The following is a 27,487-nucleotide window of genomic DNA, read 5'->3' on the forward strand; positions in this document are numbered from 1 at the left end:
TACCACCTTTTCGTTTCTCTTGTTTGCCAAACTGCCCAGATTTGCTATACCACCTTTTCGTTTTGCTTGTTTGCCAAGTTGCTCGTGGACTCCTTAACAAATAGCTCCCTCAAGTAGTCAAATAAGTTTAGGTGTTCAGCCAGAATTCCTCCTCCATCTTGCCCAAATTGGAGCATTAGTTCCATTTGATTTGCCAGTAGACTATACATAGTTGCAATTGCGCACAGGGAGGAATTAATGGTTTCCCACCTAACATTCAGTCTATTGTTTGTCATAACGATATGCTGATCCAGTTCCCTGGAAACTGGGGGCCCAATTACAGGTAGCAGACCCCTAGTAACAAGCACCAGTGGGTTGTGGTCACTTTCCTCATGCTCCACCACTGCCATGTCTACCATATGTCCCCAAAGGCGTGTATCTAATAAGAGATAAACAAGGTAACTTCTACAAGTCCCTCGTCTGAATGTAGGAGAGGGATTTGCATCGGATCGGGTATGCCCTTTGCATGCGCAGAGGCCGTGGGCAAGCATGATGTTTACAATTTGGAGAGCAGCTCTGGTCAATCTAGGACCATTGCTCTTCAGTAGTTGCAGGATACCCCAGAAACTATCCTCTTCCAAATAAGGCTTCTGTGCCAATGAGTAGGCTCAAATGTGGTATTAAAAAATCCCCAGCAATCAAAATGTAATGGATGTTATTTCTATTAACTAGCAGTTTATCCAGGGCGCTCAAAGCTTCTGATTCACGACCACTTCCAGCGCTCCTGCTGTAGTTATTTACTATTAGTAGCGAATGCTCTTTGTGGGTACACAGAACTAGGCCCTGTTAATGGGGACACTCTATCTCCAGTTCACTCACTTGACATGTAAGGGACCTGCTGATCCAAATTAGTAGGCCCCCTGAGGGTCTACCAGAGGTCACCCTATTTGCTGGGACCCAGTAGCTCTTCTACCCTGGCCTATCCTTATGTTCCATTGACTGCATTTCCTGGAACACACAGATCATATGTTCATCTATGAAACTCCCCGATTCTGGGATGAACATTTTAGCTTTAAGTCCTGTTATATTCCAACTACTGATATTAGCTGGCTTCTCTCCCGCCACTTGTGATTGGTTTTGTATTAGTACCCACTCAGGGTGGAATTCACCAGAGCTAGCAACTTTAGGTATATCATTCGCAGCCATCAACTCCCCCCCTACAGGTATTCCCCACTTATTCCCATCTTTGAGTCAATGCACTCCAGACAAGTTGTACAGTATATTATATCAGCATATGGTTTTTATAAGGTTGGGGGGGGAATGAAAGTATGTTTCAAAGGGCCAGAAATAACCAGAAAGAAGGGAAATATTGGTTGGCCCACAAAAGTAACCCCGCATTTGAGGTTGGGAGAAGGTTGGCCATGTGTAGTACTGGATTTACTAGTATTTCTTTTTTGGCAATAGTAAATTACACTTGTAAATTGTTTCTACTTCCTTTTTTATGAGGTAGAGGCGGGTAGGACTACATTTTGAGAAGCTATACACTTTGATTTTGTGACTAGCCAAAAGTAGTGTGGTTACTCAACCATGTAATAGTATATTCCATATGGAAATTACTCACAAGAGTAAATTACCTTTGTGAATAGCCCATTATGTATTTTCAAAAAATTATGAGGTGATATTTGGGAGCAGATCATGTGTTCTTACTAAAGAATAGAACTTCCAAAATATTTCATGCTGGCATAAGAGCTCCTTAAATTTCCGCTATTTGCTTTTGCAGAAAGAGACAGTTTGCATAGAGGCATAACATAAAATATTTGAGCTAAGCCTCAATGCATCCTATCTCTTTTTGTGCCCTGTTTATTTTACCCAAACTTTCCATGTTGCTGACTTTTATTCCTTAAGCTTTCCTCATTGGGTCATGCGGCAAATTAATGTCAGGGCTGGGCTGAGAACTCAAAGCAGCCCTGGCGATTTTGTCAGACCATCCCCTGGGTCTGGTTGCAGGGGCGGGGGTGGGGTGGGGGGGGGAGGAGTGACGAAGCACTGCTGCTTTTGTTCTTTTGTTACTGGGGGCCAATATTGCAAAACCGGCACCCAATGCTGAAAAAACAGCCTCCATCCTTCCAACCTACTGGGAAAACACCCAATGCCCCCTACAGCCAGTTCAGGCTTGCTTTGCTGAGAATAAGAAACAGGGCACAGATATAGGACGCACAGAAAGAGGCAATATGCAGTTAAATGCACAAAACAGTCTATGCGCATTTGCGCATGTGTGTGTACCTTAACACATTAAAATCAGACCTATTTGCTTTATAAATGCCTGCGTTTCCTTTTAATTTGGGGAATTTCAAATGTTTTTGAAAGTGCACGCTAGAATATTGTTCATGTAGTATAACTCCTCTTCATGTTTTAAGTGGTAAACATGCCTGATGTAAGCATTGCCTAGCAGTATCTAAAACGGTAGACGTCCCCAGGTGGAGTTCCTGGAACTTGGCTTGGTGACATACAGGTCACTGTTTACACCACCACGGGCCTCACACAACGAGCAACGAGAGGTTGGCACAGCGGTCCTCGCCAGCAGGGGAAGAGTTAACGCCGCTGAAGAGAGAGAGAGAGAGAAAGAGAGCGAGCCTTTGTGCTCTGAAGCTGTGCAAAGTCAATGCTCCTGAAGCCCCCTCAGAGGTGTGCTCGCCGCAGGATCGAGAGGTGGCTGCTGTGCAGGTCGCCATCATGACAGGTGAGGCTTGGGGCTGAGGGAGGTGAGAGAGGGGCGCTTCTGGGCGCTGTACCAGACCTGTGCCAGGGCCTAAATGGGTGATTACTTTTGTATTGATTTATGTTTTTCAGTCTTCAGGGCGCTATAACGCTAACAGTTTGGTCGGCCCAGGATAGAACACGCCCGGGGTTACCGAAATGCAGCCGATGAGCGAAAAACATTTATTTCTCTATGAAATTGTCAATTTCAATTTAAAAGGCTGCACGTATTTAGGTCCGTGTAGTGCTCAAATGTGGAGCTCTATTACAGGTTTAGTTTTCGGGTCTTCCCTGCTTAATGTTTGGTTAAATTTGAGGCCTGATATCTTTTAGGTATCTCATTCGAAATGGGATCAATTAAGTAGCTTCCCTTAGGCCCGCCTTTCGCTTTTTTGCCCACAAAAGAAATTGCTGACATTCGCAATAAGTCCGGCAACTTAACTGTTCCTTGCCTGACAGAGTTGGCATTCGTATTATCGACCTTGGAATGATAATGGGCGAGTCTGTCCACTTTGGAATACATCTCTCTGTTGCATACATGTTTGCGGATCATTTTAAATGACCTTGTATTGGAGTGTGGGAAGGAGCGGGTGGAGGGAAATTATGCAAATTCATAATATAATTCAATTTGGCAGATTGATTACCTCAGCGACATAGATAGACCTGTGCAGGTCTCTTTTTTTCCCAGCTAAAAGGTCCCGGTCAGATGTTTATATTTCCGATACTGGTAAAATGAAGACTGTTCAAGGGCGTAGCTATCAATGGTGCGGCAGGTGCAGTGTCACCTGGGCCAGATTGTTGCCACATTTTTGTACCTATCTCACAGTGCTGGGGCCTAATTTTTTTCTTGCTTGCTCTAGGGTCTATTGCATCCTTCCAACGCTACTGACACCATTGAGGTGCTGTGGGCAGACGCAATTGACATCTTTGTTTACCCTTCACAGAAGATTTCCAATTCTTTGGAAGAGCTTCCTTCTTACTTGCAAAAGGCGGAGTTCTGCTTTAGTCCAAACAGAGCATTCCGAAGAAAGAAAGGCTTCTCTCGAGTTTGGGGCATTCCTCAGCAAACGAAAGAGCAGCGCTTGGTTGGTCGCGTTGTCTGTTGATAATGGAAATTGGGAACGGAGAAGTTATGGGTCTTAAGAGGTAGATCTGCCATTGCTCTTCGCCCTATCCCTGAATGTAGAACCTCATAAAGCAAAACAGTTTAACAAAGGCATGCCCATGCAGGAGGCATCGGGGGCAGGCCTTCGTTAACCCAGCCGAGTGCTTGGGTGCCCAAGAGTATCACACTGGAGTATACAACAGGTGATGCATGGAATGCTCCAATTAATCTCAGGCACTGGCAATTACTGGGGACGCATTAGTGTATTGTAGAATGGAAAGGTTTTGATTTTTGAGAAAAAGGCGCAGGAGTTCTACATATGGGTAGGCTCTATATGCACCTTAGACACCCACCCTAAGGCGTGTGGATGGTGTCTTTAGGTCTCCATCTGAATTCATTTGTGTATAACAGCAAAGAAACAGGAGAACAATTCCAGGGTTGTTTTTGGGTGTGAGCTATCAACTAACTGCCTGTTCATCGGTTTAGCAAGGGTGTCATTTGTCCTAATGCAAGTATATAAAATGAGTTCGCGAAACAGTAGTTGAGAAGAAAAGAGAGGTATATGAGTGCGATTCTGTGCCTCTCACACTCCTGGGTTTTTCTGCATCTTCTTAACTAATAGTCGGAATGCTGCCACAATAGATGTGGAATTTATACAGGATCTACTTGTCCAAATGATGGAATGCTTCAGAAATTCGCTTCTACTGTATAAAAATCCGCTTCTCCAGTTTGTTGCCATGCAGTTAGGTGGCAGATTTTGGCAGAGTTCTCATTACATCAAATTAGAGATAATATCCTTGATGGTTAAACCGGGGCTGATGTTATGTCAGGGTTTGGGTGCTATCAAGGCTCTGATTATGCCACCATTTTTATTATACCAGACTCTGAAAAAACGACAACTCTGTTTATGTCAGGAGTTGACACCATTTTACTTTTTGACTTATTGGCAGCCTTTAAAAGACTTTTCCACATCGGTATACGAGAAAGTGCTACTTCATGGATTAATCCATATGTTATTGACAGAAAAAGCATAATCTTCCATTTCCACCTTTTACATCCACACCTCAGATGCTACATTTCAGCTTTACACAAGGATTTATCATGTCCCTTCTCTTATTCAGTATTTACCTGGCACCCTTACCATACCTAATTACATAATTTAATCTTACGTGCTACAGCTATGATGATACACAAATTCTCCTTATCCTGAATGGGCCAGAAGGCCTCCAGAGATTTAAACCTAAGTGCCTTTGTGTCGCAGACATTTGGATAATGAGCACCACTTAAAGTTCAACACAGCAAAAATAGAGATCATGATCTGTGGGCAATAATACAAACATGAACCTATGGTCATATGGCCCAATGATTTATGTGTCCCACCAAATATGTCAAGAGAGATGAGGAACCTAGGGCTAGTCATGGAGTCAGATCTATAACTATCTCCATAAGGTTAATTTCTACACAATACATTTTTTTTTACATATCTTCCCATATCTTGGATACCAACAAAACTATAAGCCAAAACTCACAACGGTGATCTCCAAATTCGAGCATGCAAGTAGTCTACACCTTGGAGCACCGGTTTCATCATATGCAAACAACAAGAAATGCAGAACACTGTAGCAAGAGGTCTGCTAAACCGCCAGCCCATAAAATACATAACCTTATCCTACAAGCACTTCACTGTTTACCAGTACTATGAGGAGCAATGTCTAAGTCTGTCTGCTCCATCCAAAGAGCTTTCCAGGGAAAAGGACCACTGTACCTGCAAGGTAAACTCAAACAATGCAGACAAAACAGGACACTGCATTTTAAACTTGAGCTTTGTTTTCATAACAACTTACATTAAGAAAACCATAGGAGGATCTGCTTACTTGGTTTAAGTGGTCAAACTCTGGAGCTCCTTACTTGCAAAAATACTCTACTTTCAGTAACATTTAAAGTTCAGATGAGAAGTGAAAGCCTGGCTATTCCCAAGATAAGCATATCGGCGTGTTAGAAAACACCACACTGCCCATGATAATAAATCCTGGAGGAACCATCTTTCTTGGTTAATTAATCGCTTCAGAATAGTTCCTTACCACCCCTGATTGATAATACTCCATCATTCAGCGATCTTGCAGTCAAATGTAATGTAATATAGGGACCACTGGTGCCATTTGAAAATGGTGGGGCGTAAAAGTTGTGGAAGAGAGTTATTTCAAAAGCGAGAAAAGCAAGTGAGCCCAATGGATAAAATGGGGGTTTAGGAGGCGGCTTCCCCAAGGGCATTCTGAAAAAAGGAGTAGCAAATGGTGAACTTTAGAGGAAATTTCAGAAAGCAGCAGGCACTCACAATTACACGTTTCCTTTGTATGAATTGCCCAGGCATTAATGCATCTGTGATAAATAACCCCTTCCTCGAGAAAGGAGCTCAGCGCGCCATCCACAGAGGAAAAGTCTGCCTACAGTCAAATTACCATCAATCAAGCTATCACGCAGCACTGCACACATTCTGACAATGGTAATGTTTCAATAAAGCGGGAACATGACAGCAATAAATACATTTGGTACCAGTACATGGTAGGAAATAAGCATTTTTTTAAGGGAACAACAAAAAACACACCCTCCCTTAATTGCGGTTTCGTTGACTTCTACAGAACTGTCTAGGGGTGTCTCTAACATTATTAGCTTGGAGCAGCATTTTGAACCTCACTGCTTTAGATGCATTTTGTTTATTCCGAATACAGATGGCAATAGAGGGTCAGTCCTACCATTGATGGCATTCTTTACGATCTTAGCAAGATCCTGTCACAGTTTACCTCAAAATAGTTACCCTTGCTTGACACTGGCATGCCGGGAGTTCACCTCTTTTTTCAGTCCTTCTCAACTAAAACAATGTGGTTCTTGGGCATTGGGGAGGGGGCATAATGGAACTAAAAGAAAACACATAAAGCAGCGTTAAACTCTGCGAACGGCCTGTCAACAAGGAAGCCATCATAAAATAAAAGTCTGACATTTCTTTCCAAAGACCCAGCGTAGCCTGAAGGAACACACCTCCCTGACCTTAATTCAATAGTTTCTATGTGCATTTGTTGAAGTGTTGCTCTGCACCAGGACATTGCAAATTACTTTGGAATGGTAAATCACTTATTGGCTATGTAAATATATGCTGCGCGATCTACTGTAGTGTGTACATCTTTTCTGTTACCGTTTTATTATAGCGCTAAGTCACCGCCCTAGGGAAGCTAAATGGCTTGGAGGAGAAGCAGAGAGCGAATAAAGTCACGGAATTAATCCACTGGTCCAGCTAAAAAGAAAGTCTACCTAATGCATCTATGCAGGGATGGAAGTGCACATACACACTTTGTACCGCTGCGCCTTCTGCAGCAAAAAAGAGCTACACCCCACTCTCTTGAGAGACGCAACAGATGTGTTTAAAGACAATAAATAACATTGAAGTCGCCAGCTGCATATGTTTGGTAAAAAGAAGAGAGGAGACATGGTAACAAAACAGAGGCCTCCGTTTATTGACCCTGCTCAAAGCCAATAGCACCGTGAGCGCGAAGGTAAAATCGGCAGCACCATCCATGTCAAATGAATATGTAACGAGAAAACCACAGTAAACTCCTCCATCCACCGCTTGCCTCCTGAAGCATTCTCTTGGCATTGTGCTCGCCTCGCCGTTTTAATGAATCGCTAATTGGATTTGCGATGTAACTCCAGCACAGAGAATCACTGAAAAGAAGGTAATAGGCAGCACTTAAGTCACTTCGGGTTAAGAGCAGATGAAATGGGGTGGAGAGCTCTAAAATTATAAGTTACTTACTCTCTGGCGCGCTGCTCCTCACCCTCGTCTTTGCTACTCCAAGGGCTGAGCATGATGAGGCGGAAACAGTAAACGACTGGCAGCAAGTGGCCATTTTCTTCTGTAAGCTAAACATCCCATCGCAATGCTGCCTCCAAGACTAGGCCTGCTCTTTGCTTCTAAAGCCAATCCAGAAGCTGCTCCCTTGCTGTTTATGTCAGCAGGCAAAGTCAACACTACTCAGGAGACCGGTAGGCTCCTGTTATGACCCCCAGCTCACTAACGTTGTGCTGGTAGGAGAGGCCTTATGTGCGCATGTCGGGATGATCGCCGGAAGACACCCTCCAAACCCGACATGCACACTTACACGTCTTCAGACCCAGACAATCTTCTTGTGCTGTCTATAATGGTGCTCCCCGTCCCCCCATCCACTCATGAAGTGAAATTCTGCTGCCTGCAATGTGCCCGTGGCTAAAATAAAAGCACCACGGCCAGGAATATAAATCTTCTAAATGCATTTTTAGGGGGTAACAAATACATGGGGGCTACGTCCTGACGCTCCCATAAAGAATCCACCGCTGCTACTAATAATAAACATATGCTGCTAGTCTCCCCTTACTTTACTATGACAGAGCGGCTAACCGTGGTGCCTATAATCCAATATGCTCCCATCCCACAAAGCCAGACATCCCCACTTACCTACCATCTAGACAAACATTCAATAACTGAATATATCTGCTCTTCTCTGCTGGCAAATGGAGGACCCAAACAAAGCCTTCCCTGCAAGTTGTTGCAAAATACATTCTACGACCCCTTCTTAACATTAAGCTAAATTCACAAAGTATAATTTTATTTTAGTCAGTGCAGGCGGATCTCTGTCTCCCCCTTCCCATCCATGCCCACCCAGGTCCTTAAGACCCCAAAATGAATAACCTATGCAGTACCTTCAAGTAGGCTTTGCATGCAAATAACTATAAACCAAACCGCAACTCCATCTCTTCAATCATCACACTTTTATGTTCTGCATACTAGAACACAATAACTGGACCCTGGTTATCAGACATGACATGGAAACACTTACCACATAGGGTCAAAAACTAGGACTGCCACAGGGTGGAAAGGTGGGCAACAAAGTCGGGACCTTATTATGGACTGGAAACAGTTGCCACGGCTGACACTTCTCGGAAAGTTTACCCGGAGGTAGGGCATAGGAATATTGGCATATCCTGAAGTAGAGTATTGTACTGACATCTAACTATTCACACAATTACATTTGAATACACACTGCCTGACTCCTGACTAGTTCATTATACACAATTTAGGCTTGCTATATGATCTCACATCTGCAAAGAGGCAGAGATCCCAGAAGAAGCACCATTAGAAGGGAGGTTCCTAGACAGAAAGATCACTTAGAAGGCGATCTCACTGATAGTTGGAACAATACACAAAAAGAGTGAACTAATCTGAAATCACTTTGGGGGACTGACACAGGCACACTGGAGGACATATGATGGGAGCAGCTGGCTATACAACCCAAGGAAGTCTCAGTGAGACCAAGATGCTGACTGTTACAGTTAAAATCTTTCACAGGATATGTTACACCAGAGCCAACCTGCATGCATTTAAAAGGGCAGTGAGTGATACTTGTCTGAGGTGTTGCGGTGAAGGAGGTACATTTGTGCACACAATATGGCAATGCCATTCAATAAAACATTACTTGTCAAAGGTCCTGAAAGAATTGGATGAAAAACTGGTCTAGGTCTAGAACTGGGCATCATTATCCTGGGAGCCTGGGACCGACAAACAATGAATACGTACTAAAAACAGTTTTTTACATATGCCCTTATAGTTATATAGACCAAAAAGGATAGTGCTTGAAGCTGGGCCAGCCTACAAACCTTACCCATTACAGAATGGAAAAGCAGCATTGACTGGTGCGAAGGGGGAAGGTCAGTATACACAGGCAAGGAGGCCGAAATAAATTCCACCAGATATGGGATGCATCGGTAGTACATAATAGGTTAGTAAAAGAGTGAAAGAGACACAAATGCTAACCGCTGCCTGGGTGGGACCTTAACTCTTACTATCATAAAGGAATAACGTTAAATGATTAAACAATAAGGGAAACCGCGCTCTCTATATATATTCTCATATGCACGTTATGTTGTATAATTGTTATGGGACACAAGGGAGACTTGTCTGTATTATCCACGATGTTGTCCAAGATATACTCATCCTCGTATTATTGGATGATGCAACAAACTTCTAACCACACACCCTACACGGAGTACAGTCTTACCTGTGTAGGCAAGCGCGTCAGTGCCCCATATCGGGGTAGAACGTGCTATAAGATGCTACAGTACCATACAGCAGGGTCTCTTCAGGCTAGGTTTAATCAGAGTAAGGCTTTGAATACTTTTCAGCATTCACTCGATTTCACAATGTTACTGTAAATACATCCAGATTATATTTGTTGTCTAGTGTGTAGGTTGCCAACTAATGATCAACTGACCCCTCACAGTCTGACCTCGTCTTGACCATATTGTGTAATTCTGAGCAAAATGCTTAATGTTCATCCTTAGTTCACTTTTTCGAGTTATTTGTGAGCATATGCCCAGTGCTAGATTAATTACTGGCTTACATTTTCCAAGGTCCGACAAGAGTCAACATATTATAGGCCTTTTTCTCAAAGCTACATAGGACTGTAAGAGTGGAATACATCTTAAAAGTTGGCTTTCCTCTCATAAAAAGATGCACATGCATGAAGATGTTCATGTGAGCAAATTCACTCAAAGGGGCTAAAAACAGGAGGAAAGTAGTAGTTTCAGGGCTGGATTCCCTCTGAGTTGGTGCACACCCATAAACCTTTACATTTGAGGGCATTTACTCCTCTCTAATCTATTCCCATCCTGGAATAGGTTGGACATTTACTACTGACAAGAGGAGGCCTAAAATGTTTTCCAATATGGACACAACCAACACCTCCAAAAAAATGGTGGTGGTGGAGACAAAGTAGTTTTTCCAAGGAAGGAAATATCTTCCCACTGGAGAAAACAGAAAAAGGTTTTACACATGAATTTGTACTTTGTAGTCCTTCGCTTGAGCAAATATACCTGAGAATGTTTGCTCTTGGCAAAGTGTATGGTTTCTAGGTCTACGTGTAAACTCTTGTGAATTTCTTAAAGTATAAATATGCACCAGTGTACGGTCAAAGACCTTTTGAAACTTTCTTTAACAATAGATCACTTAGGCCCAAATTTATAGGAAAATGATGGACCGCACTCCATGATTTTCACAACGGAGGGATGCACCATATTTAATTGAATACGGCGCACCCCTATGTTGTTCCCTGCGCTGGCTCTAAATTTATCTGCCAGCACAGGCATCCTTGCACCATCGTGCAAAGCTGTCTGCAATGAGGGGTGTGATTGTTTATGTACGGGAAGGATTCCCTTCCTGCACATACACAATCACTAATGGCGATTTGGCACTTCTGTGTGTGCTGCAGAATGCAGCACACACAGAAGTGCCAAAGCGTAATTTTCAAATGATTGTTTATGTGCAACAAGGGTCACCTTCACGCACATAAACAATAATTTTGGGCATTTTTCTCTTTCTATGTGTGCTGCAGAATGCAGCACACATAGAAAAAGCAAAAAAAAGGAGGAATAGAAGTATTCCTCCTCGTTGAGCCTTGCTAACGCCATCCCTGGGGTGGCGTTAGATTTTGGCGCTGCACGTTTATGAAAACTTGTAAATCTGAGGCAGCATCAAAATACGATGGGTGTTGCTGTGGCACGCCCACAGGAACACCTACTGCAGGCCCCTTCCACACAAAGGGCTGCGTGTGAGGCGGTCATATTTACAAGTTGGAGTTAAGTGTAAATACGGCGCAGGGCATAGCGCCACCGGAGTATCACAAAAAAGTGACGCTCCGGTGGCACTAGGGGCTCATAAATATGCCCCTAAATGTATTTTTTACATGTTGCCCATATAAATAATCAAGTTATAGTTATACCTTACATTTATACACTCGGCATCACTACAAACCAAAATTAAACTACACAAAAGTTAAATATTGTAAAGATATACTTATTCCATTCATTTATAATTTACACAAACACCTTAACATTATTACTCACACATCTTCATACACAGTGTATCCAGCTCAATAGCCACACTACATTAACTATAACTCACACCTACTTCATGCCATGCAGTGCTTATACCCTTTTATACTATAACACTTATACCATTTAAAATAATAGTATGTACAATAATAATCATGAAATCGCAGATCACATGTTTGTGAGAATACAGTGCATGGTAAAGTGGAAAATGGCTCTGCATAGTACAGGGCTCTGTCAATATGTCTAGGATTCGGAGTGATAGGGATTTCTAGATTCTTGCCTGTTAATAACTTTGTCACCATTTGATGAATCTCCAGAAAACTTTGCAGACCTATTATTCTTTCCTAAATTAATTGATGATGCAACGTGTTATGATGATAAGTAAGGGGGTCCAAAGAAAAAAGGGTGGGTCTCAAAACAGGTTTTTACACAAATGCATTCCCACTGACTTTTTAGTCGGATTTAACAGCAAAATGGCTGCATGGATTGGTATGAAATTTGGCAAGAATATAGATTTTGCTATGGAAAGGGTCTTTTCTGTTATTTGATATTAATTTGTTCATCTGTTTTTAAGCAATATGGGATAAAAAGGTAGTGATATTTTGGGAAGTGGTATAAGGCAGGACCCTTGTGGTATCCTGTGTTACGTGGCAATGGCGGAGCACAAAATTATTGGTCAATCAAGTCCTTGCAAAAAAAAAAGACATAGGGGGTCATTCCGACCACGGCGGTCAAGGACCGCCGGGGCCGGGATCGGCGGGAGCACCGCCAACAGGCTGGCGGTGCTCCACAGGGTATTCTGACCGCGGCGGTTCAGCCGCTGCCAGAAAGGGAAAACCGGCGGTCTCCCGCCGGTTTTCCGCTGCCCTGTAGAATCCTCCATGGCGGCACAGCTTGCTGCGCCGCCATGGGGATTCTGACCCCCATACCGCCATCCTGTTCCTGGCGGCTTCGGCCGCCAGGAACAGGATGGCGGTATGGGGTGTCGTGGGGCCCCTGGGGGCCCCTGCAGTGCCCATGCCAATGGCATGGGCACTGCAGGGGCCCCCGTAAGAGGGCCCCACCCTGAATTTCAGTGTCTGCTCAGCAGACACTGAAATTCGCGACGGGTGCTACTGCACCCGTCGCACATCCTCCACTCCGCCGGCTCCATTCGGAGCCGGCATCCTCATGGAGGGGTGTTTCCCACTGGGCTGGTGGGCGGCCTGTTGGCGGTCGCCCGCCAGCCCAGTGGGAAACCCAGAATACCCGCGGTGGTCTTTTGACCGCGCAGCGGTATTCTGGCGGTTCCCTCCAGGCGGGCGCCTCCCGCCGGGGTCAGAATGACCCCCATATTGTTTAGACCACACTTTCTATTTCATCTGTGTTTTTACGTGAAAGAACGCTTACTGCTTTTTTTGTAATGCATATGAAGAAATGAGGCAGTTTAGGAAAGTCTTTAGAGTTAGGGACAAGTATTTTTATTGATTTATATTTTTTTTAAAAAGTTAACAATTTACTGCGTTACCTTTTTGAAATTATCTAGAACGCACAGCAATACCTTTTGAAATCTAAAACAAAAAAACAAATATGACAAAAGACACTCTCATGCATGCCACTTCACTCCATTCTAGGACACTGCACTCTATGAAACACCACTCTACTCCAGGACACTCCACTTACCTCTACGAAACTCCATGCCACTCCACTACATAATGCAACACTTCACTCTACGACACGCCAATCCACTCTACGCTGCTACACTCTACAACTCTCTAATCCACCTTAGGCCCTTCCACTCTAAACCATTCTCCTCCACACTATGACACACCGCTCCCCTCTATGACATGCCACTCCAGTCTGTGACACACCACTCCACAACACGGCAATCCACTCTACGACACAGCACTGTATGACACTCCATTCTACGACATGCTATCAGCTGTGTGACACGCCACTCCTCTGTATGGCATGCCACTCCACTCTATGAAAAGCCACTCCATTGTACCCAAATTCACTCTATGCCCCTCCACTATAGGACACACTACCATACGCCACTCTGTGACATGCCACTCCACTCTACATGCCACTCCACTTTATGACACTCCACTTCACTCTACGACACTCAACGCCACTCCACTGAACACCATGCTACTCCACTCTACAACACATGACTCCATTGTATGACACAAAACTCCACTCTATCTCATGCCACTCCATTCTAAGACACTCTATGATACACCACTGTATGACACATCTCTCCACTCTGCTCTACAACACACTACTCCACTCCAAAACATTCTACTCTACACTGCGGTAAGCCACTCTGCGATAAGCCACTCTACTCTATGACATGCCACTCCACACTACAACACCATTCCATTCTACAACAGTCCACTCCTTTCTACAACACTCCATGTCACTCCACTCTTCAACAGGCCACTCCACTCTATGCCACTACACTCCATGAATCTCTACTCTAAGACACTGTTCAACACTCCACTCCACTCTGTGGCAATCCACTCTACTGTACTCTATGACATGCCACTTCACTTCATGACATGCCACAACACTCTATGACACCCCACTTTACTCTGTGACACTTCACTCTACTCTATGACACTTTATGCCCATTCACTCTATAACATGCCACTCTTTTCTACAACATACCACTCCACTCTAGATCCCTCCACTCTAAGCCAATCTACGACACACCACTCCACTCTATGACACACCACGCCACTACATGACACTCCACTCCACTCCACTCAACAACTCTCCACACCGCTTCACTGTACGATTCACCATGCCACTCCATGACAGGCCACTCCACTCTATGACATGCCATTCCATTCTGTGTTCCCCACTATAAGACACTCTATGACATGCCATTCTATGACATGACACTAAACTCTACTCTATGACTCGCCATTCAACTCTATGCCACTCAACTCCACTTTGCTACACTCAACGGCCCTCCACTCTATGACACAGCACTCTACTCTAAGACAGTCCACTCTATGCCACTCCACTACTCTACAAGATGCCACTCCATTCTATGCCACTCCATTTGGCTCTATGACACACCATTCTACGCTGTGCCAATCTACTCAACACCGCTCAACTCTATACCATGCCACTCTATGTTATGGCACTCTATGCCACAAAACTCTACAACATTCCACGCCACTCCACTCTCTGCCATTCCATTCTATGACACAGCTCTCCCCTATATGACACACCACTCCACTCTACAACACCCCACTCTACAACATTTATTCAAGTCTATCACACTCCATGCCTCTCCTCTCTCACTCACCACTCCACTCTACGACAAGCGACACGGATCTATGACAGACCACTGCATTCTATGTCCTTCGACTCTAAGACACTATAAGAGACGCCATTATTTGACACACCACTCCACCCGATCCTACAACACGTCACTCTGCACCACTTCACTTTGCACCACTCTACTCTACACTATGACACTTTAGGCAGCTCCCACTATGCCATTGCATGCCCCTTTACTTCACTCTACTCCATGACATACTACTACACTACTTCACGCTATGTGACTGCACACTACACCACTCTATGCCACTTCCCTCTACGACATTCTATGCAACTCCACGAAACACCACTCCACTCTACAACAGTCTATACCCCTCCACGATATACCACTCCACACTATGATATGCCACTCCACTTCACTCCCCTCCACTTTAGAGACTCTATGACATGCCACTGTATGACACGTCACTCCAATCTATTCTATGACACACTACTCTACTCTACAACATCCACTCCACTCTATGGCATGCCACTCATCTCTAAGATACGCCACTCCACTCTATGACACTCCACTCTACAACACTCCACACCACTCCACTCTACCACACGTCACTCTCCTCTACGACACTTCACTCTATGCCACTCCACTCTACGACATACCACTCCACTGAATGCCACACAAGTCAACATTCGACTCTGTGTCACTACACTCTATGCCACTCAACTCTACGCAACAACACTCTTCACCCGCACTCTACTACACTCTCTGACACAACACTCTATGCCACTGCTCTCTACTCTCGTCTATAACATAACATAACATATTGTAGGAAGCTTGCCCAGTGTGTGGAGGACACCTATGGTGTTACACCTTATACTGGGTCCAAGCAAACCCCTATTAGTGAGTGTTCCAGTGTCTAGACAGCCAGGGCTCTCTATGGTAGCTGAGGTGAGCAGCCAAGACTTATCTAGAAGGCATGTGAAGCACTTGTAATACCACAGTAGTCGCACAGTCACATATAACACATGAAAGGACCCACACATTAATGAAAAAATAAAGATACTACAGGCCCACTAAACTAGACTACAATTGTTATACTTCTCTCTGGAAGTATGAAAAAACACAAACACAATATACACAGGCAAGTAATTAGGAAAGCATCAAATAGCAAGGGCCCCATATGAGAGCCAAACCATATACTAAAAAAAATGGAATGCAAACGGGAATCTCTGACCAGAGTGTATGGTGTAGTTAGACAAGCACTGGAGAGAGTGGATCCCCAAAAGGTAAGTACCTAGAAGGTCCCCAGCGGCCGGGTGCAGAGAGGTAAGTTACATAATTTTTTACATAGGCTAACATGGGGATGTTGCAGTTGGGTAATGCAGAAGAAGGACAGGACCAGTGGAACCCAAGGGCATATTCCGGCTGAAGAGGACCTGCAAAAGACGGGGACAGAGTCCAGTCCACACAGGAGTGTCCAGATTGTGCAGGAGCCAATGCCCACCCTTCTGTAGCTGATTAGCTGGGTCGACCGTGGTGGATGAAGTCCAGCTGCGGGGTCCAGGAGCTGCAGGAGAGTCCCTGAAGTCACCTACAAGCTGTCCCTCAAAGTTGCCAGATTGCAGCTGGAGCCTGAAGATCCCTTGGAGCTGGAGTCAACAAGCCTTGGTTGCTGCAGCAGTTGTGGTGCATAAGGATTCATTCCCAGTGGTAGAAGCAAAGGCTTACCATCTCCCACGTTGGACAGAAGGCAGAGAGGACCCCTCAGAACCCCCACCTGTGTTGGAGAATCTTCACAGATGCAGGGGACAGAAGACCCCACCAGCCAGATGTTGTTGCCTTAGGTGCCTGCAGCTGCAGAGGAGTGACTTCTTGCTGACCCCAGAGGATGCACAGCTGTGGAAATTTTGTAGATCTCTGACAGGAGCCCCAGAAACAATGTTGCAAGGAGAAATCTTTGCAGATGTTGCAGTCTTGTTTAGTTCCTGTGTTGCCCAGCAGCAGTTCTTGAGGCCAGGAGCAGAAAAGGTCTTTGCAGAGGAGTCCTGGTAGAGTCTTGCATGTCGAATCTGGGGGCGCACCCTCAAACGAGTCACTAAATAACCCAAAAGGGGGTTTGGTCACTCTCTGGGTGACCAGAGGGGTCTCTTAACTCATCTACCTGGCCTACCCAGTCAGATGCTCCCAGAGGCCTCAGCCCATCTTGATTTCAAGATGGCAGAACCAAGTGGCCACCTGGAAGAGCTCTGGGCACCATCCTAGGGGTGGAGCTGGACAGGGGAGTGGACACTCCCCTTTCCTTTGTGTGTTTCACTCCAGAGCAGGGATGAGAGGTCCCTGGATTGGTGCAAAACGGATATGCAAGGAGGGCACCAAATGTTCCCTTCAAAACAGCCTGGTGGTGTGGGGAGGCTACCCCTCCCCAGCCCAGAAACACCTATTTCCAAAGGAGAGGAGGTTGCAACCCTCTCCTACCAGAAATCCTTTGTTCTGCTGTCCCCTGCTTGAGCTGGTCAAGCAGCAGGAAGGCAGAATCATGTCTGAGGGGCTGCAGCAGCACGGGCTGCCCGCAGACCCTGGAAGACTGGTAGGAGCAGAACTGGGGGATCCTCTGAGGAACTCCCAGAGTGCATGGAATCATGCCACCAATACTGGAATCAGTATTGGGGTATGATTCCAACATGTTTGATACCAAACATGCCTATATTCAGAGTTACCATTATGTAGCTGGACCACAGATTTCGACCAGTGGCCGGTACATAGCTAAAATGGCTTCCCAACACTTATGAAGTCCAGGGAATTGGAAGTGGAGTTTGTAGGGGCACCTCTGCTCATGCATGGGTGTCCACACACATAGGGACCTACACCCTTCCCTTTGGGCTGAAAGGGCCTACCATAGGGGTGACTTACAGTGACCTGGTGTAGTGACTAGTAGTCAAAGGGTCCATGCACCTTTTCATGAAGGGTACAATGGCAGACCTGCAGACACAGTTTGCATGGACTCCCATGTGTAGCGCAATACAAGCTCGGCCCATGGGGGACCCCTGGTGTACCAATGCCCTAGATACCTAAGTACCATCTACAGGAACTTACAGAGGTACACCAGTATGTCAATTGTGGGGTGTAAGAAGTACCAAGACAACCAAATTTAGAGGAGAGAGCACAATCACTGGGGTCCTGGTTAGCAGGATCCCAGTGAAAACAGTCTAGGCACACTGACATCAGGCAAAAAGTGGGGGTAACCAGGCCAAAAAGAGGGGACCTTCCTACAAAAATTTGTATTTGTAAAGCCCATGTTCACCCAGAAGGTATCTTGGCACTGAATAACAGATGTTTATTGTTACCCAAGTCAATGGTACTCATTTTATCGACTTCAGAAGGATGAAAGACTGGGTGGACCTGCTGGAATTTGAACCTGTGACCATGAGGTTGAATACTGGCCCCTACAGCGGACGCATATGTCCACTAAGCAACCAGACCCAGCATGTGACATTCCACTCCATTCTATGACATGCCACTCCATTCTATGACACTACTCCACTCCAAATACAATCAGATATCACTTACTAGTTTATTAATAACTTACCTTCTGCCATGAAGCAACCATAAGGCAAAATTTTAACTTAACTCACACTTGCCGTTTAACTCTATATGAGTTACAATTGTGTATTGCTCACACCTAAAAAAATATGATTAATATGGGTAGAAGTTCTTTATCTTTTGAGATATTTGCTTAGTTTTGAAAATACGTTTTTTTTTTCTTTTTAAATTTTGTTCTGGGTTTTGTTTTTACAAATGAACATGACCGACCAACTAAAAAACTCTTCACAGGAAACAAGAGGGTAACAACGGAAACAAAAACACCTAAAGCTGTTGGGGAGGACACTAGAGAGCCATGACAAGCTCACACTGGATATCATATCTCGCTCTCCTGAAACAATGGCAGTATGGCAGAGGAGACTGTATGTCACAGTACTGCCATCCTGCTCTGTAAGTTCTCTATTCTGCCTCAACAAATGTATTGGTGCCACGGTACCAGGAGTAGGTACTGATGGAGAAACAGGTGCATTGTGTGGTTGTGGAGATGCTAATGGTGCAAAAGAAGTAGAAAGTGCTATTTGGGGACAGATGAGGTAGGTGGGGCCAGAGGTGCTGATGGCACAGAAGAAGTTGAAAGTGTTGCAGTAGCTGAAGAAGTGGCCGCTTTTGATCTTCCTGCTTCTGCCTCTTCTGTCTCCTCCTGGCACCTTTCTGCAGATGCCAACCTCATTCCATACCAAATAAGCACTATTTCACATTCCAATGGGAAATACATTTATTTGTTGCATTGGTAGCCATTTACCAGTTTGGAGTTTACCTTTTTTCTTTCAGATAGCAACGTGTAAGTATTCTACACAATGGAATCCTTCATTTTCTTCCTCCACTCCACCTGTTGTGCTCCTCCTCTTGCATCCTCTTTTCCAGCAGGACTGGATTTTGAGAAATTGCACTTCTCAAAAACTACAAGGTGGGTTCTCACCTGCAGATTTTTGCTCTTGCAAACATCACAACCTTCACATTTGAAGATATCAATTGGAACTGGAAAGGGGGTATTCACTTCCTGTTTCCTACAATTGACAGAGTTTGAAGCCAATGAAATGTTGTGTAACAAAAGTTAAAGTGCTGCAGTTATATCTTGATACTATCACAGTTCACTAATACAACCTACAGTTACAACACAAACACATATACAATTACAAAACATAAGTAGCCATGAAACCCTAAATCCATATTTTAAATACAAAATACTTATTTGGTGTAAATATCATTTTAAGCAGTAGTACTTTTGAGGAAGCGCAAGTGAAAGCAAATCGATCACACAGACAACGCTAATGTTCATAATGAACTTTGACCTACTACAAAACGAAAACCCTACCAAAACATAAGAGAAAATATTTCATATAGTAATAAAGAACAATATATTTTTTTCAAAATAAAACTTACAAATTCAATACAAAAACCCAAGGTTTAAGGTTTCTTATAGTTAGGAAAACTTCATTTATTATTCCTAAAGAAAAACAGGGCATAAGCAGTGCATGGGGAAGACATGAATTATAGTTAAACAAGAGTAAACAAAGGGAGCAAGCAGAAGGGAAAAATGATAGCTCTTGGGTCAAGTGTTTCTGAGGCAACCAAGTCACCAATTCTAGGGTTTGGCTGCCAGAGTGCTCAAGGAAATGCAGACAGAAAACGAATGAATGAATGAATCTATTACTTCATTGTCTTGATTAATTAAAATTGTAGTCAACAATGCCACAAGAGATATCTCAGCACATAATAAAATCACCACCTCCCTTACCAGTTTTCAGTACGTTTTAATATTTTACAAGAAATGCACAACCAACGTCTGTGAATATAAGGACACATGCAATCATTCTCAGATTGCTACCACTAAAATACAAATTATGTGGCTGATCTACAAGTTTTAGCTCCAAATTAATTGAATAGAAGTTTCTAAAACATTTTTGCTTATACTAACAAGCACTGGCAAAGCCAAGAGTTCTCATCTATGTGAGAGCTATTGGCTTTGCTAATTTCTTTTAGCCATTTCATACAGCAGTATGGCTAAAGGTTAGCGAACTAGATGAGTGTGGCATGAAGTTGAGTGGTGGGGAGTGGAGTAGCATAGTGTAGCGTAGAGTGGAGTGGCACCATGTGGAGTGGCGTAGAGTAGAGTGGAATAGAGCAGTGAGGCATAGAGTAGAGTGGTGTAGAGTAGAAGAGTGTAAAGTGTAGCAGAATGGCATAGACTGGAGAGATGTAAAGTGGTGTGGCATACAGTGGCATAGGTTAGAGTGGTGTAGAGTGACAGAGTGGAATTGAGTGGCATAGAGTAGAGTGGATTAGAGTGGAGTGGTGTAGAGTAGAGTGAGATAGAGAGGAGTGGCGTACAGTGGCACTGTGTGCAGTGGAATGGAGTGGCAGATAGTGGTGTAGAGTGGAGTGGCATAGACTGGAGTGGAGTGGCATAGAGTTGTGTAGAGAAGAATGGAATAGCTTTGATTGGTATAGAGTAGAGTGGTGTGGAGCGGAATTGAGTGGTGTGGAGTAGAGTGCCATGAATTACAGTAGCCTAAAGAGTAGATTGAAGTGGCATACAATGGCATAGAATAGAGAGGGGTAGAGTAGAGTGGCTTAGAGTGATATTGTGTGGAGTGGCATGGAGTAGAATGGAGAACAGTGGAGTGGCATTGAGTGCATGGAGTGGCACTGTGTGGAGTGGTGTGGCATATAGAAGAGTTACATAGAGTGGAGTGATGTAGAATAGAGTGGATTGGCATAGAGTGAAATGGCATGGAGTGGGTAGATTGGCATTGAGTGGGGTGGCATAGAGTAGAATGAAGTGGTGTATAGTGAAGTGGCGTAAACCAGTGTTTCAGAGTGGAGTGGCATGGAATGGGGTGGAGTAGAATACAGTGGCCTGGAGTAGAGTAACATAGCTCAGAGTGGCATAGAGGGGAATGATGTAGAATAGAATGTTGTAGAGTAGAGTGGAGTGGTTTAGAGTAGAGTGGAGTGGCATAGGGTAGAGTGTCGTAGAGTGACATAGACAAGAGTGGCACAGAGGAGAGTATTGTAGAGTGGAGTGGTGTCAAGTGCCATTGTGTGGAGTGAAGTGGTGTAGAATAGAGTAGAGTGGTGTAGAGTGAAGTGGCATAGAGTGGAGTTGCACAGAGTGGAGTAGAGGGGCATACAGTGGAGTGGAGTGGCATACAGTGGAGAAGAGTGGCCTGTTGCAGAGTGGAGTGAATTACAGTGGTGTGCCATTGTGTGGGGTGTGTAGAGTGGCGTGAAGTGGCATTTAATGGAGTAGCATAGAGCAGAGTGGTGTAGAGTAGTACAGTTGTGGGTGTAAGTAACTAAGGCATCAATAGAAATTGCAGATAGGATGAAAGCAACGTAAATAAAAAGCTGCAGGCCTGTGTTAAAAGTAGCAAAGCACATTTCATGTCCAGAAATAATAATGAAACGCTTAGAAAATAAAAATAAAAATATTGGTTTGCAAAAAGACGAGGAAAACACATGTAGTAGGTACATGCTTCAGGGAAGAGCTCACAAAAGAAAGGAAGGGAATCCTACGGAAGTTAAGCATTCAAATATAGTAAATGAAAGTGACAACAAAAACAACTAATGGTGTACTGTGGGTGGGTCCCGAGCCCACTGAATTGCAAACAATACGTCTTGCAACACAGTGCATGTGCTGTGTTGATACCTAAAAAGGACTGTACATATACCAAGCAAATGTTGAAATTCATCCCAGAATTAAATTTGTCTGCAATTTGTCACAACCTAAACTCAAAGACTGGCAAGGCCAGAAATACACAAGCAAATACATTTTCTTCCCATTGACAGTGTCAACGTTTGGTCACTAAATTTAATAAACCCAAGTGACAGTAGGTTTGATCATTAGCTATAAAAGCTAAGCACAAATAAGGATATTGACAAACATTTAGCCCATGGATTAGTGTAGCTAGATTCACTGTCGATATGTGTTAACATAATTGCTTTTAAAGTGCCCGCCATTACACAACATAACCGCAGAATATAATTCAGAAAATCACCAACGCTGCTTAATCGTTGTTTTTCAAAATTAAATTACAACCTGATGCTACACCTTGCACAGGACTGGGGAAGACTGAATATTACACAGAAATTATTGAATTGAGCGACAATTCAGTCATGGTAAAAATACCCCACAAAAGGGTGGAAGACCACATATCAATTATAGCATCAGTGTAAATATTATGTTCCAACAAGATCCGTTTGGTATAAGTTCTTTACTCCTTCATAAGGCATTTCCAGCTGAGATTCACTGCTCCTCAAGCCTCTTGACTTTCTCCTCTACATTCCATCTGAAGTCATAATTTCCTCACTACATTCTAACATCATTATACTACTGAACATGTCCTGTCTCTACAAATCTCCTCCCTTATATCCTGATCAAATATTATATATTAACAACACTAAATTACTTATTCACCAATTATTACACAATTATATTCTTGTTACATTTTACATTGTTTTTATATGTTGTTATGAAAAAAGATAGTAATAGAAGATATATACACAACATAATACTTTACCACAGTTTAACTTTGCATATATTTCCCATGCTCATTGTTGTTCCATTTTGTAAAATTACTAAATTGTGTCTAACTTCTCTCACTCTTTGCGGAACAGAGTACTCACTGTCCCCCTTTTGGACAATTCCACCCTTCCTTATGACAACTCAATCTTCACTTTGTACATGGCACTTTTTGACACTCTTTTTTTGTTATAATAGTGCACAGTTTTCTTTTGCATAGCAATAACTTTCTATTTTATTTTTTTCTTGATCAACTTTTATTATTTTCTTTTCTCTTAACCACATAGGACACTCTTTTATCCCTGGTTCCCTTCCTTTCAAAGATACAAAAGGTGAGATACCTATTACAGAATGTGGAGTTGTTCTGTGTGACCACATCATCTTCATCAGTTTCTTTTGCCATGAAAGTTGATTTGCTAAAGATAGCTGTAGGTTTTCCATCACAATATGGTTTATCCTTTCTACTAATCCATTTGCTTGTGGTCAGAATAGGGCTACCCTATCATGAATTATTCACATCCTATCCAAATAATCAGTCATATCCCTAGATACAAATTGTACCCCATTATCTGATAAGATTATTTTAGGTAGTCCTTCTTCCATAAAAACTTCTAGAAATTCAATTACTCCTGCCATATTCACATGTTCCATTGTTTTTACGTCAAACCACTTAGGGCCATATTAATTCTTTTTTTGCACTGTTTTTGTGTCATTGTTTTAGCCAAAAGCAGCGCAAACGTACAAAATATAATTGTATTTTGTACGTATGCACCGCTTTGGCGTCAAAAAATGACGCAAATGAGCTTCAAAAAAGTATAAAGATGGGCCTTAGTGTGATAATCCACCAACACTACTATGTATTTATGCCTCACTCCCTACTTAGAAATTGGACCTATAAAATCGATGGACAACTTCTCCCACAGTCTTTTGGGGAATTTCATCACTGCTAACGGTGGTTGTCTTACTGGTTCGATCTTGTCACTATTTGCAATTGTGACACAATTCCTTACCTCTCTTCGACTTCTCGATCCTTTCCAGGCCCCCAATATGATTTCATCACTTTTCTCTTCATTACTCCCTGACCAAAATGTCCTTTATGATTAATGTTATTAATTTGCCATTGACTATACTCAATTCTTCCCTTACTTTAAAGTAATCACTGATGTTGCTGTTAACTCCATCTTCATCTTTCCAACTCCCCACAACTCTTTCTTGAACCTCATTCATGACTGAATCTTTTCCTTTAGCAACATCCCATTCCTCAACACTTATAGCCATCTGCTCACAATACATTTTTCTCATTTTTCATTCACTTGCAATTACATCATCCACAACTTCCTCTACATCAACTGACATCCTTGATAAATAATCTGCCACCACATTCTTACTGCCCCTGACAAATTCTACTTCAAAGTTATAACCCATAATGGACAGTAGCCATCTTGAAATGTGTGTAGTGATGTTCCCTTCCAACCTCTTCCTCCTTTAAAAATACACGTCAGGGGTTTATGATCAGTTCTTACCTTGAAAGGTATACCCCACACATAAGAATTGAAAATGATTAATTCCCCAGCAACAAGCTAAGGCCTCGTTCTCTATTACAAAATATGCCCTTTCTGCTCCTTGTAACCTTCTGGGTGCGAATCCAACCACATATTCCTTATCATCTTTCCTTTGTGTCAAAACTGCACCAATTCCACTATTGCTAGCATCCGTGGTTATGTACGTTTTTCCCATAACATCAAAATGGCCCATTGTGGGAACCTGAGTGAAACATTTCTTTATCTCTCCAAACCCACATTCACACACCTCATTCCAAATAAACTCTACCCCTTCTTCATTAACATTCTTAGAGGCTCCACAATCTCTGTAAAGTTTTGTATAAACTTTGAACGATATTCTGCAAGTCCTAGAAACAACTTCAACTCATCTTTGGTGCTAAGCTTTGGTGGCTTTCTCTATTGTTTCTACTATGCTTTTTTTGTCTGATTCCATTTCTGTTTACAACATGTCCTAAGTAAGTTACCTCAAGCTTCCTAATTTGACATATTTCATTCTTGATGGTTAATTTGTGTTTCTCATGTCTCTTCATTACTTCATTGAACAACAAATTATGTTCATCTGCACTTTTTCCCACAATTAATATATAATCTTGAAAACATAGTACTTGCGTCACATCTCCAAAAATATTGTCCATTATTCTTTGGAATACCGCAAAGGCTGAGGCTAATCCAAAAGGTATTCTTTTGTAATGGAAAGTTCCCAGCAGTGTTACAAAGGATGTAATATGTCTGATTGTTCACATAAGTTTACCTAATTGTATGTCGATGTCACATCAAGAACACTAAACATCTCTCCTTTTCCCACCATTGTTAACATTTGAGATATATTAGGAAGTGGCTGCCTGTCCACCCAAATGTTTTATTAAGGTCTCTAAGATCTACACATAGGCAAATTTTACCTCCCTCGTTTGGTACAATCACAACTGGTGCGAGCCATTCGGAGGCTTCAATGTGCTCAATAATGTCTTGTTCCAGCAGTTTATCCAATTCTTGTTTTAAGGGTTCTCGCATCATATTAGGTATATTTTTTACTTTGTGGACTACTGGTTTTGCTCCCTTTTTAATATTATTTTATGAGAAAAACCCTTCAACAACCCCAAACTATTTGAAAATACCCCTGGATATCTTTCATCCACTTGGTCTTTAATTCCCTCAATTACCTCTCCTATTTCCTCTTTTTCTGCTAACATAATTGGTTCTTTTGCATTTGGGTCTATTATTAGACCTAAATCCTTCTGGTGACGTCACCTCAATAAATCTGAACCATAATCTGTAATATATATCCTTCCATACACAGCTCTCTTCTTGAAAGTAATCATCATCCATATCATTCCCAAAATTGTTTTTCTCTTTCCTGCATATCCTGTAGCTCTTACATCTGCTTCGATTAACTGAGAATTTTGAGTCCCTGCCAATTTGGCCTGATATATTTCCTTTGATATAAGAGTGAATAAGCTTCCTGAATCTATTAACACATTAGTGGGTGGGTATCATGCACAAAATATATCTGACAATGAGGCTTCTCTAACTTATCAGTACCCTCTGATTTCACTGTATTTTCATGATTGTCTCTTTCTCACATTGATCAATTTCATTTGATTGATTTACTTTCTCATTGACAGTTAAAATCACCTCATGAATACTTTTACACTTGTCCTGATCTTCCTGGTCCTTTACCTGTATCCTTCTATTACCTTTTGCATACTTTTGCAAAGTGTCCTGTTTTGCCACAGTTTCTACAAATTGCATTCTTGGCTGCACAAATTTTACTAGATGCAATATGACCAGGATCATCACAACAAAAACATTTCACTTCTCTCCATCCAGAGGTTTTCTGCTTCAACTGTAGCCAGGCCTTGGATGTGTCTATGTTTCCTTTCAAATTTTTATTCCTCACTTTAGTTTTTTCCTTTGCATTGTCATTTTTAATTTAATTTATTGCATCATATTTATTGTTTTCATCAGCAGTCTTGTCTATTTCTTGTAACCACAATGCTGTACGTTCAACCCCTTTAGCTATTTCTATAGCTTCTTCTAATTTGGTTTCTTTCATTAATGATTTTTCTTTTATTTTTTGCTGTATGCATACCTTATAATTTGATCTCTTATTAAGGAATCAGTAAATTTTTCAAATCGACAAGACAGTACGAGGCCTCTCAGCGCTACCACATTTGATGCAATATCTTTGTCCTCCATTTGTTCTCTTGAAAAGAATTCATGGCGTTTGAGAACTAAATTTGTTTTAGGAGTGACCTGAATGTTTAATATGATTGTTTAATATTTGCATTAACATATCAGACTCATTGGTAGGTTGACCATCACCCATTCCAAAGGAAATGTCTGGTAGAGCCTCATAAATGCTCCACCCTTCAATCCCTAAGTGACGTAGTAAGATGGCTTGACATCCAGGTGGTTCAAATAGGTCAAGTCCAATTGCTAAGAAATATGCTATGAAGATTTTCTTCCATTGTTTCCAGGGAATAGGTGGATCCCCCGGTGTTGACAGAAATGCTGGTGGTGAAGACCTAGTTTGTTCTGCCATTTTACTTTGTTTAGGTATGGTCTTAAATAAAAAGTTTTAACAAAATATACTAACAATTATAATCTAAAATAATAACTTAATATAACAAATTAACATAACAATTTAACACAATTAGAATGAGCTAATGTAACAACATAAATTGATAATCAGTTAAGAATTAAACTTGAGTTAACTTCAAAATATATGTTATATAAATAGTCCTATTTCTACTGTCATTAGTGACTGC

The 27,487-nt window shown here is 42.5% G+C and overlaps 1 protein-coding gene and 1 long non-coding RNA gene across 2 annotated transcripts in view; one reads left to right on the plus strand and one right to left on the minus strand.

Annotated features, from left to right (window-relative positions):
• The first annotated feature begins 2,519 nt into the window (after window positions 1-2,519).
• Window positions 2,520-27,487, plus strand: part of IGFALS (insulin like growth factor binding protein acid labile subunit) — a 33,013-nt gene continuing 8,045 nt past the window's right edge. The window contains exon 1 of the mRNA XM_069210559.1: window positions 2,520-2,719. Coding sequence (XP_069066660.1) covers window positions 2,713-2,719 — 7 coding nt within the window. The 5' untranslated portion in view covers window positions 2,520-2,712. The remainder of the gene's footprint in view (window positions 2,720-27,487) is intronic.
• On the minus strand, window positions 7,327-7,899 carry LOC138260761 (uncharacterized). The gene is made up of 2 exons (XR_011198970.1): window positions 7,650-7,899; window positions 7,327-7,558 (listed from the first exon to the last, which is right to left on the minus strand). It is a non-coding gene; the product is annotated as an uncharacterized lncRNA (long non-coding RNA).

This window comes from Pleurodeles waltl, chromosome 10, assembly GCF_031143425.1.
Source record: "Pleurodeles waltl isolate 20211129_DDA chromosome 10, aPleWal1.hap1.20221129, whole genome shotgun sequence".
Classification (NCBI taxonomy): Eukaryota; Metazoa; Chordata; class Amphibia; order Caudata; family Salamandridae; genus Pleurodeles; species Pleurodeles waltl.